At 43.8% G+C, this 12,500-nt stretch overlaps 2 protein-coding genes across 6 annotated transcripts in view; both read right to left on the reverse strand.

The window, feature by feature from the left end:
• The window catches only part of arhgef12a (Rho guanine nucleotide exchange factor (GEF) 12a), a 75,537-nt gene extending 69,215 nt beyond the window's left edge, over positions 1 to 6,322 (reverse strand). For all 5 annotated transcript variants that reach the window (XM_080855274.1, XM_080855273.1, XM_080855272.1 and 2 more), the window contains exon 1: positions 4,710 to 6,322. In XM_080855274.1, coding sequence (XP_080711400.1) covers positions 4,710 to 4,741 — 32 coding nt within the window. In that variant the 5' untranslated portion in view covers positions 4,742 to 6,322. The remainder of the gene's footprint in view (positions 1 to 4,709) is intronic.
• Positions 6,323 to 8,569: 2,247 nt separating this feature from the next.
• On the reverse strand, positions 8,570 to 12,310 carry tlcd5a (TLC domain containing 5a). Its single transcript, XM_080855290.1, has 3 exons — positions 12,211 to 12,310; positions 10,676 to 10,875; positions 8,570 to 9,472 (listed from the first exon to the last, which is right to left on the reverse strand). Exons 2-3 carry the CDS (start codon positions 10,869 to 10,871, stop codon positions 8,949 to 8,951), a joined length of 720 nt encoding a protein of 239 aa, XP_080711416.1. The 5' UTR covers positions 10,872 to 10,875; positions 12,211 to 12,310; the 3' UTR covers positions 8,570 to 8,948.
• Between the last annotated feature and the right edge of the window lie 190 nt (positions 12,311 to 12,500).

The following is a 12,500-nucleotide window of genomic DNA, read 5'->3' on the forward strand; positions in this document are numbered from 1 at the left end:
GGACAACCGCCCACTGTCTGACAGCAGCATACCCTGAACGGACCCTGACCGGACCCTGACCGGACCCTGACCAGAGGTGGGCCTGACCCGGCTCAGACATGGCCCACGTCTGCAGCAGAGTTAGGCTAGGCTAATCCATGGACAAGGGTGTGTGTCTGGAGAGTGTGTGTGTATGTGTGTGTGTGTGTGTGTGTGTGTGTGGAGCAGATTTAGGCTAGGCTATTCCCTGGATCAGGACTCAAGAACATTAACAGTCACTGGATCAGGACTCAAGAACATTAACAGTCACTGGATCAGGACTCAAGAACATTAACAGTCACTGGATCAGGAGTCCGAGAACATTAACAGTCACTGGATCAGGACTCAAGAACATAAGGCCTAAAAAAAAATTAGTTTTGGTTCCGGTTTCCGACCGACCCTGTCAATTTATGTGCGACCCAAATTATTTTATGAGCTTGGGGAAAAAAAAAAAAAACACAAGGCAGACTATAATTTTTTTAGGCAGACTATTACGTTTTTGTACAGCACCTCTTCATTCTGTACAAGGATGAGCGCATTTTCTCGTGAAAACAACGACTTCAAAAAGATCACATATAAACCGTATTATGATTCGTCCCTTGCGCCGGTAACGCGCCAATAGGATTGGCCGTACTTTTTTTTTTTTTTTTTTTTAAATGCCGTTACCAATGTTGACCAGTGACTAGCGGTGAAGTTCGTGGCTGCTGAAGCACCGACTCTTTCAGTGTCAGATTTACAAATATATGAACCCAATAGAGTAGCTTAAATCACCATTCAATTGGCAGCTTGCACATTGACAACTGGTTGTTTTTCATATTTCATATCAGCATTCTTTACACACACATTGGTAAGGTATACAGTTGGCAGTTGCTAGCTTGTGATAAACTCTTGTTAATATCTGGATATGTGAACTCGTGAATATGAACTGTTTCATACGAAGTTACACAGGCACCGTGAGGGTTTAAGTTCCCACTACAATTGTATAGTTAAATCGAAGAGGCTATAACATCAGCTAGATAACTAGCTATCATTTCATGCAAATTGAACTCTTCCATTTAAATCGTTGAAGGTAACTCAAAGTGTCCTTAGCTAGTAAACTAGCATAGCAACTACTTAAACGTATCAACCAGGAAACAACTTCAGCTGGAATCCCTCAAAATCAGCTCACCAATAAAAAGCAGTCTTGGGTTCAAAGTGATCACAACCACTTGTATGATGTTAAATGGCTTCGCATAGATATTAAACAATCCTCAGATAAATAATGTGAAATCAACGGAGCAAGGGCTTACTCTAATAACGATGTAATGTTAGCGAATGAGGGGTGAGAAGCTCCCCCTTGATAATATTTAGTCTCCGCTGTTCGTCCAAAGCATATTCTTGGGGTTCCAAATAGCAATTTGGCTTTGAATGTGATAAGACGATCGAGCTATCTTCTGTCCCGTATTTTGAAACAAACATTTTAGCTTCAGCATTGGTCTCCCACCATTATTTATATCACTTTACATTTCGATTGAAAGTCCCGTTTTCAAGCTCCCGCACGCCCCCTTCATTGAGGCAGAGATACTGCTTTTTCACTGCGGTTTTAAGATCAGCAAGTCTAAATAGCTTCTACACAGACGTGAAATACATTAACTTTTATATGAATAGAAAGGGCATATAATAAAGGTGTCTACAAATATGACGGTGGTAACAGACAATGAGAAAGCAAAAGGCATGCACTCAACCCAGTTTGAGAGGGATTGCGCAATCTGCAGAGACGCAACTCGTTGCTGCCTCACCTCGCGTGTCTCCTCAGCGATTTTGATTATAAAAATGCTTAAAATAATTCGAATCCTACAGATATTACATATATACCATAGATCAGTAGATACATATTCATATTTATTTTATGTTGACTAATGTTCAGTGCTTAGTGACCATGTGTTTGGGTAATAAAACACTTTTTCGTGTATGTCTGTGTATAATTGTGTGCAACAGGGAAAAGAGAAAATTATAAACTCAAAATAGGCCTACTGCAGTTATTTTGCAGAAAAACATGTCCTAATATGACCTAGATTGCATCTCAGAGCACGTGAACTCTCTGGCTTTTCAGACCCCCCGCCTAAAAATGTTTTATTTTCCCTTGCTACTACTTTATGAATCACAATGTTGCCAGCTCTGCACACTGGCCGAGGCCCTGTCAGATGATGGTATGGATTTTTACATGTGGGAGTTACATCCTGGAGCCCAAACATCAACTTTCATCTACTGTGCAGGTCAGGCTGTCTCTCTCGTGTGGTGATCCCATAGAGCTGGACTACTACCGGGCACCTTTTGGGAGGCAAGATCTCTGTGCACACTGTGGCGGGCCTCAAGGCAACACCTGCCTAGCCCTGTTATTGAAATTTAAGACGGTCTTGCCCTGCTGCCACATTTGTATTGGGGCTGGAAAAAAGCACATTGTGGCCAGACCCTATGGCAAGCAGAAATGAGCAGTGTTCATGTGGTTTAAAGAGGCCCTGCAGTTGTATTTTCCTTAATTTAACTTAAAGTGTTAGTGTTAGTGTTATTCAACCCATAGCCCTGTTGTGCGAGGTCACCATGTGCTGTCTGTGGGAAAACAATGAGAAAATGTGGTACAATATAGCGCGAATAGTGACCTGGAAGAGTTTGCCTAATGGGCCAGTTGGCTTTTGTTTCAGTTTCAGTTTTAATGTCCCATGAATAGGTTAGCTTTAGCTGACAGACCTCTATTTGCTCTCGGTTGTACCAATGTTTTTCCTACTAATAGCAGGCAGTAATGTCGGACAACAGGGCTATGAGACGCAGAACACCAGAGTTACACTTTATCTAAACAGCTTCGGAGTCATTCATGATTTTAAAACATTTTCCGGGTTGATTGGATGTTGTCTCGCTAATATGCTGGGAGTATCCATTGCTGCTGTAAAAAAATTAAAAAAAATCTACCTATCACTCGCTGCCACTGGAAAAATAAAAAAATAAAAAAAAATAAAATAAATTCCCTACCTACCCATGTCCTCAACTGACAACCAACAGGAACCAAACTTTTTTTTTTTTTAGGCCTAATCATTTACTGGATCAGGAGTCCGAGAACATTTCCAATCCCTGGATCAGGACTCGCTCCATCAGTCTCAAGGGAACGTAAACTCGCTCCAGTTTGGTTCTGATAAACACTGGATGACAAGTAGCTCAGTACTCTTGCTCTCTCTCTCTCTCTCTCTCTCTCTGTCTGTCTCGCCCTCTCTCGCCCTCCCCCTCTCTCTCTCTCTCTCTCTCTCTCCTCCGTAGATCTGTCCCCTAAGACAGTGCACATCAACTCACACACATTCACTTTTTTCCCCAATATCAGTATGAGACACACACAGTCGCTCCCTCTCTCCATCCTCTCTCTGAGGCAGTACAAACTTGCACACACTCACACTCTTCTTGCACACACTCTCACTCCCTCCCTTCTCTGTGAGAGGACACACACTCTCTCACACACACACACACACACACACACACACTTTACTTTGTAACTGTGAGACAGCACATACACACACACCTCAATAATAGCCTCAGGCAGCACAGCACCCACCACCGACCACCCCCCACCCACACACACACACACACACACACACACAAAAACTGACTCTCCTCGATGCCACTCTTCAGTACCAGCTGCAGGTGCAGTCAGGGCCACTGAGGCTGAAAATCACATCCCACTGTCACTGGCCGTGACCCGCAGGCCTCAAGGAGCCCAGAGAGTGTGTGTGTGTGTGTGTGTGTGTGTGTGTGTGTGTGTGTGTGTGTGTGTGTGCTCGCTCCAGAGAGTGTGTGCTTGCTTCCGAGAGTGTGTGCTTGCTTCCGAGAGTGTGTGCTTGCTTCCGAGAGTGTGTGCTCGCTTCTATGGTGGATGGATGGATGGATGGATGGATGGAGCGAGGAGGGGTGTGTTCAAGAGGAGCACACAGATCTGTTCAATCTTTTTACTGATTATGGTTGGGTCAGAAGCACTTGTGTGTGGACGAAAATAGGGCATATTGCGTCATTGCATTTGCCAAAACGAACATCAGCTGTCATCAGCTGCAAATTGTTATTTTCACAACATGGCAGATCAAAGTCTGCTTTTTCCTGAGGCACAACCGTTTAAGGAAGCAGTCTAGAGTGTCTCTTTCTTGTGGCCGTGTAGGTGTACACAAAAATACACCTTTTACTTGGAAGCCTTAAAGATTAAAACCTCACTGTTTCCTTTGGTGTGACTATGTCAATATCCCTGTCGATACAAATCAGTTTGCCCAGGAAAACGCTGCAAGACGGCAGCTGAGAAGCATCGAGCAACAACAACAACATGACTCATAAAAACAGACAGCCTAAACTGTAAGCCAGATAGCTCTCTGGCTAGTATTCCACTGCAGATCTAAAGGCCGCAGGATTCCTAAGGGACACTTAACCCATCCATTACACATGATTATATAGCACAGAGAGAGACACAGAGACTACTGCTGGGTTTGTCTGCTGGCCCGTAGTCATGTCAATATGGATGACACCGTTTAAAATCACAAACTCTCTCTCTCTCACACACACACACGTTTAAAATCACAAACTCTCTCTCTCTCTCACACACTCACACTCACACACACACACACACACACACACACACACACACACACACACACACCGTTTAAAATCACAAACTCAAACTCACTCACCTGTCGGAGATTGTGGACTGTATGTCACTCATTGGGCTTCCGTATCTACTTTTCCAGCGGTTTACATCCAATGAGCATCTTCACAAATATGAAGCAGTGCACCACTTTATCCGCTGTATCCCTAACATCCGTCAATGGCGAAGTCCGTTTGTTCGTATTCGAATCGTCCAGAAATGTTAATCAGGAGAAATTATGGAATAAATTGAAAACTCTGAATGCGCTATTCAGGATTTATCGACAGGTGTCTTTTCGTGTCCGTGTCTGCTGGTATTCGGTTGCAGTCGGCAGCTGGACATACGTCAGAAATGCAAGATGAACAAGTCCAGCTAGCTAGCAAGCTAACAAATCAGTGGAGACAAAGTAACAAAATATTTAACAGTCGGTAATAAAACAACGCCGCTTGAACATAACAAAATATAAAAACACAACTAACGGTCTTCTCTCAAGCAGGAAGTAAATAAATAGCTGGCAAAAGTAAGCTTAGTTTGCGGTAGCTAGTTGGTTATGTAGTGTCAATTCTTCATTCCCTGATAATCATGCGCCCGTCGACGCCGCTGTAATACTGCCAACACCCGCATTTATCAAAACCAAAACAAATAGTGCTTTGATCGTTTGCAAAAGATACAGTGTAAATTGTAAGCAACTTGAAACATGTGTCAGCAAAAGTCTTAAGCATAAAAACACGAACTAAACACATCAAGTGGGCTAGCTAGCGCTTAATGGGATGTGTCTCAAATCAGCTGAAAGTGGACATTTTTATGCTCCTTCCAGTTCGATTTCATACAAACGTGGCCACTTGGATGCTTCTCCAACAGCCTGAAATAAACACGCTACTTGCAAACTTTCAACCCAACCGGACGTTTTGCAGCTAGTTTTAGCAATTGCTTGGTGTTGTTTTCATTTAGTTTTTAACACAAATCAATAAATAAACTTAGTTGTTTCGCTGGGTAGCGTACTAGCTAGCTTGATATCACAGAGCACCGAATTTAATGAGAGCAAAGGACTAGTTCCTCGTGACCATGAGGATTTAAGAACTTTGGCGTTAAAAGAAGGAAACAATCCTTCAGTGGAAAAGTCACTCTTATTCCAACGACTAGACGCCAGTAACATTACACCTCTGAAAGGAGTAGGCCTCTGAAATTTTAGGACAGCTAACAGTTAACCCAGCTAGCTAGCGATGGTGTTAGCCTGAGGTCTGGAAAATGGAGAACCTTTCCCCCCAACCAGGCGTCCCAAACCCGTCGAATTATAACGCATCGGCTTTACGATCCTTTGTGAATTCAAAGTAGTCCCCTGAACTAAAGCAAACAATACTGAAATGCAAGCATGGAAAAACGCGTTTCACTGCAGTCAAAGGTTTCTGTCGGTATCCTGATGTGAAACTTTGCAACAATAATCCCAAAGTCTAAATATAACGTTAGCTAGCTACCTATAAACCAAATCCATGAAAAGCACGTTTCTCCACGAAAATTGTTGTGTAAACTCTCTTCAGGTTGTTCATGTCAGTTTTACGGAGAATCCAAACAGTCTTGTGCGTTGTCTCAAAAGTCCTCTGATCAAAACGAAATCCCCCAAAGTTAAAACTCAGCCGTCCGATTGCTCCGTCTCCATGTTTTCCGAATTGGGCCGTTCTGACTTGTTTTCAGCGGAATCTCCTCACCTTCAGCCACTGGCCGACCAAAAGCTAGCCAGTGCTACAAGTTAGCTTCGCTCTCTTAAAGCGGCATAAATATTTCAGCTATACAACTACGGCATCCCTACGAAAAACCTGAAAATAAACAGATCATTCGGACCCGTTCACATTAATATCATATCAATATGTTCAGATACATTTATGGATAGGCTATTCGATCAATCAAGTTTAACGATGTCTGTTTCGGATGTTTTGTAGAGTCAGTAAGTAGACTGAAACTTTTAATAAGTAAAGTTTATCATATTCTTTTAGTGTTTTGTCAAAATATTACTTTTATTTCTCGCATATGGTGTTCGCATTCTTGCACATTCCCTCATTACCTTTCTTTTCTTTGCCGGCAATACAACTCAAAAACACATGTACAATGTGTACATTTAAATCGTAGTTATTTGCAGGCCCAAGCTGTTTTATCTGGTGTAATTATTGCAACTAACCTAAATCGTTATGAATTTAAATTGACCTAGGCTGTAATTCAAAATAGTGGACATACCACCGGTTATTTGTTGCATACTATAACTCGTGTTTGCCATCTTGTGGGCTGTTCATGTACTGCACTGGTATTCGCACTGCCGAATCATTTACCGTTATAAGGACTTAGATCCAGAAATGAATACCGTTAATAAACACACTAAATCTAGGTTTAGTAGTAGAATGGTGCTTATTTTTCACACAAACATACAAGGTACTGTTCCACTCAACAGGACGCATACTTTTAGGTAAAAAATCTGATTTATGAAACCACCCTTCCCCCCTAAATAATGCCCCTAGAAAACACACACTATCGGTCGACTATATTCCCCCTTTTACTCATCTACTCACACACAAACAAATAGATAACATGACTTCTCCAATGACAAAGCCACTGTGCTGTGTTTGTAATGCAGAAGTCTCTGTTTTTAAAGTAATCATAAGTGCAAAAGTGTCAAGAGTGCAGACAACCACAGTCACGTCAGTATTAAACCCAAGGCAAAAACGACTTTATTAGTACAAAAACAGTATTCAAACATCTTTGAAACAAACAGTTCAGAACATAAAATACATCCAAGCAAAGCTGCTTTTTAGAGAATTATCTTGGGGACTTCAACATAATTAAGAGTTGTCAAACTGCATCAAACAGGAAACTACATCCCACATCTTCCTTCCACACAGTACATCGATTTCTTCACTTAAGGGCACAGTCCGCAATTCTAGTGAACATGTGTTGAGATCGGAGCAGGGATGACACCCCTCTTTGGTCCTGTCAGGTGTTGATTGGCTGAAATCGTGTATGGCTCAATCCGAGCCACTGTCTTTGCTTCCCATTTACAGAGCCAGGGCTGTGTGCACACACACACACACACACACACACACACACACACACAGCTTGCTAATACTCCACATACAGACAAACAGCTTGCTAATACTACAGATACACACACACACACACACACACACTCACTCACATCTTTCCTGACCCCACAGTCTGAGGTTTTTATGAGCACACACAAAGACGACCGCTAGTAGACCGTGAGGATGAATTCGCTAAAGTTGACAAAAAGTATATTGGGTTAGAATTTCAGACTCCACCTTCAAATTACATCTACGCAGACCATATGCTACCATGTAGCATCTAACTCTGTAAACTCTGATGTGGCACCATGCAACTGCATCAGGACCAGATCTCAGCCAGATTCAACCCTGACTGTGTGCCTGTGCCTGTGCCTGTGCCTGTGCCTGTGTCTGTGTCTGTGTCTGTGTCTGTGTCTGTGTCTGTGTCTGTGTCTGTGTCTGTGTCTGTGTCTGTGTCTGTGTCTGTGTCTGTGTCTGTGTCTGTGTCTGTGTCTGTGTCTGTGTCTGTGCCTGTGCCTGTGCCTGTGCCTGTGCCTGTGCCTGTGCCTGTGCCTGTGCCTGTGTCTGTGCCTGTGTCTGTGGTGTGTGTGTCTGTGTCTGTGTCTGTGTCTGCTGTCATAAGCACAACCCCCTATAGCATCCAACTCTGATGTGGCACCACGCAACCGCATCAGGACCAATCTCAGCTGGATCCACCCCCAACTGTGTGTGTGTGTGTGTGTGTGTGTGTGTGTGTGTGTGTGTGTGTGTGTGTCTGTGTCTGTGGTGTGTGTGTGTGTGTCTGTGTCTGCTGTCATAAGCACAACCCCCTATAGCATCTAACTCTGATGTGGCACCATGCAACCGCATCAGGACCAATCCAGCCCCAACTGTGCTGCGTGTGGGTAGGCAGCTGAGTACAGTGGCGTTGTGAAATGCTGTCTGGCAGGCAGTGGTCATTCTCAACATTCTCATCTGCAACGCATGAACTATGGCCCACTCAGTACTGCTTCATCAGCTCCCCAGACAGAAGGCAGAACCACTCCATTCCGGGCTTTTCCGCAATAACATGCTCATATTTCCATGCGTCTTTCTCTCTCTCTCTCAGGCAATGCCGTCTGTCCACAGGTCTTGTTCAATTATCATGGTTATCTTCATATCAGTTATCTTCTTCTAAACATGTTATTTAAAAAATCTCTCTCTTTAAAATGTCTACGAGGAAATGAGCGGTGGCCACGTCAGTCTGTCTTCACGTGAGACCCGTTGGTCTCGGTGATCCGGTGGCGCCGGTGGCACCAGCGTCGGTACTTGCGCGCGGTGAAGCGGGCGATGTCCACGGTGAACACCCAGCTGAGCGCGTACATGGCCACGCCGCCGCACTTGATGACGAACTTGGGCCGCGGCGAGATGAGCTCGCAGTAGAGCATGTTGGCGCCCACCACGATCCGCATGAGCACGAAGAGCGTCACGAAGCTCACGTCCACCGCGTCGCCGAGCCGGCTCTCGTAGCGGCCCGTCTGCCGCAGGAACCAGCGCGCCTGCAGCAGGGGGTTGGTGATCTCGCTGCCGAAGATCACCGCGCACGACTCGATGCCCGACTCGCCCAGCACCAGCGTCAGGATGATGCCCAGGATGCTGATGGTGTGGTGGGCCAGCATCACCAGGCCCTCGGTGCGGAAGTAGACGCACCAGGCCATGTCGAACAGGAAGTAGCTCAGGCTCAGCACCATGGCGCTCATCTGGAGGGGCGTGTTCTTCGTACCTGGAAACCCGTCACAAGAGATGATGACACAGGAAATGACATGCAAAAGATCCTGAAGGGACCAGCATTTGAGATTTATAGTTCATAAGGATATGCCATAGTCAATAATTCAATGTGTCTTGTACCTAGTTATAATTGTTACTTTTATTTGTATTTAACAAATATGTGGTATAAAATCAAATATCATTAGCCCTGGTGCTGCTGAAGGTACATGTGTAGCATAGCATAGCATAGCATAGCGTTACAGAGTGGAAGGCCTGAGTTGTTTTGGTTTAAAGCCATTCATTGTGTTCAGTGATGCCAGGAATAATATGACAGAGCTCATATCATTTTGAGATGGTTGACTAATCATGCTGAGAGGGACTAATAACTGGGACCCTGGGTTGTGCAGTGCATCAGGAAGTGTGTGGGAAAGCTGGCCAAGGGGCACTGAACTCTGACTAGAGTAGAACAGAATGGAGAGTAGAATGGAACACAATAGAGTAGAATAGAATAAACTAGAGTAGAGTATAATAGAATAGAGTAGAATAGAATAGACTAGAGTATAATAGAACAGAGTAGAGTAAAATAGAACAGAATCGAGTAGAATAGAATAAACTAGAGTAGAGTAGAATAGAATAGAGTAGAATAGAATAGACTAGAGTATAATAGAACAGAGTAGAGTAAAATAGAACAGAATCGAGTAGAAAAGAGTAGAATAGAACAGGATAGAGTAGAGTAAAGTAGAATAGAGTAAAGTAGAGTAGAGTAGAATAAAAATGGAACAGAACAAAATAGAACAGAAAAGAGTACAATAGAGCAGGATAGAGAATAGAATGGAATGGCTTTGTCATTGTACAATACAACGATATTTCTTGACAGCCCTGAGTTAAAGGACCCGCACATATAAATAAAGACACAAAGTGTTCAAGTGAAGCAATGTATTGAGATAGAAAACCTTATGTATTAACAGCAGAGTAAACATGTGATTAAGTGGCAGTGTATCACACTGGTGGTAGTTATTACACATGGAAATAGAAATAGAACACATGTTAACACAACACTTTGAACTGTGGAGAAATCCCATTCCACACACACACAGACACACACAGACACACAGACACACAGACACAAACACACACACACACACACACACACACACACACACACACACACACACATTAGATAAGATATGTCCAGTGCTGTGGTCTCCCTGTTCCTCACCTGGATAGCTAAAGGGCCAGGGTCCATCCACGTATCCGATGTAGGCAGTGATGCAGATAGCCAGGATGCCATGGACCAGAGTGACCAGGCGACAGTTCCACTCGTATCCATGGGAACCGTTTGAGTGGCAGAGGAGAGCGTACAGGCTGATCCAACCCAAGAGGGACAGAAGTACTCCGACCACCAGCAATGTCATCTCGCTGGGGAAGGCACGTGACATAACATTTATGGGTACTCACAAAGCAGATGCCCACAGTAAAGTGCAAATACAAACAAACTCATTCATGGGCCTGATACTGGACTCAGACTCGGGGTCAGGATCTGGGCTCTGTAAAGCGCCTAGAAGCAATTGTATGGTAATGGCGCTATATAAATAAAATTGAATTGAAATTGAAATTGAATTGGACTAACTACCACACAGAATGAGTTCAATCCATAAAAACATTCCTTTAAGACGACTCTGAAATCCACATACCTTCAATTGCTCCCCACAGTAGATGAAAAATACCAAGTCTTACTGCTTCCGAATGCTTGCCTGAACAATCCTCAGTTCTTCAGTGAAAACTACAAGTCGTTGTGTGGTCACTGTCTCACAGTGACAGGGGTCGGTCTAAAGTGGGCTAAGGGTCCTGGGTGTTGGGAAATGTGCGGGGAGCTGGCACACTATGGACAGTGTCAAAACTAGAGCAAAAGTATCTAGTCCGTCCGCCACGGCCCAGTGGGCTGAGAATGCAGAGCTGAAACACCCTGGTCTTTGTCAGGACTTGGTGACTTGTTTCCACATCACTCTGTAGAACTGTGATCTGTGACACCCTTGTCATATTGTCCAATATAATAAGCATCGATGTGTAACGCTAATTTTGTAGTATGTTCTTACATAATGGCACAGTGCGCACGTAGTCACAAGGCCTACTTCTAAGTAGGGTGTTTGTGTAACAGACAATCAAGCGAGAGCCATAATCGAGTTTTCAAACACGCAAGTACACATTATTTTAAAACAGTAGGCCTACAAACTGTATGTGTTTTTATACAGCACATAGCCTATGTTGCACTGTGAGTAACGGGATTGTGACACTGTAACAAGATGAATGCTATCAGAAATCCAGATCAACAATGTTTTAAGTGTAGTAGGAAAGTATACTTTTGGTAGCCTGCCATACTTCCCCGCCCCCTCTTGAGCTTTAGTGCTCTGTCCATTGTCTCTAAGCTTAGATTGACATGGATGAAGAAGTAGAGATGGGCTTTAATATTAAGGGATGATTTATTTCACCCATAGAGAACGGAACAGGATGTTTGTGAAGCCATAAAGCCCCCAGAATGTAAAGCAATGCTATGATAACTGGCGTATGTTGGCGTTCACTACAACAGGTACCAATAGTAACGTAAATGTAAACGTGCAGTTCAGCATGAAAGCGTAGCCTACAATCATGATCACCTCAACAGACACGGCATCAAACGGGAATGAAAAGACAAGAGACAGCTGGGACGTTTCGATGTGTGGTGTAGGCTACGTGTTCTTTAATGAATTAGCCTACCTGAACTATCCAAGAACCACCGTTCCATCGGAGAACCCGGATCAGTGTATTCACTTGTTATGTCCACAGTAGTAGAGATGCTCTGACGCTCGGATCATCGTGGCACCGGGCCCGTTGGAACGTTTAAAGCGAATATAACCAACATCCCCCTTCACGTCTCAAGCCCCAAGAAAGAAAGCCACTGTCTGAATCATTCGCAACAAACAACGTCTACACGGAGACAGTACCCAGTTCTCCACATAAACAAAAGTGGCTTTATTCGCTAGGGATCAACAACGATGTCTACAAAA

The sequence above is a fragment of the Sprattus sprattus genome (genome assembly GCF_963457725.1).
Source record: "Sprattus sprattus genome assembly, chromosome: 17".
Lineage (NCBI taxonomy): Eukaryota > Metazoa > Chordata > Actinopteri > Clupeiformes > Clupeidae > Sprattus > Sprattus sprattus.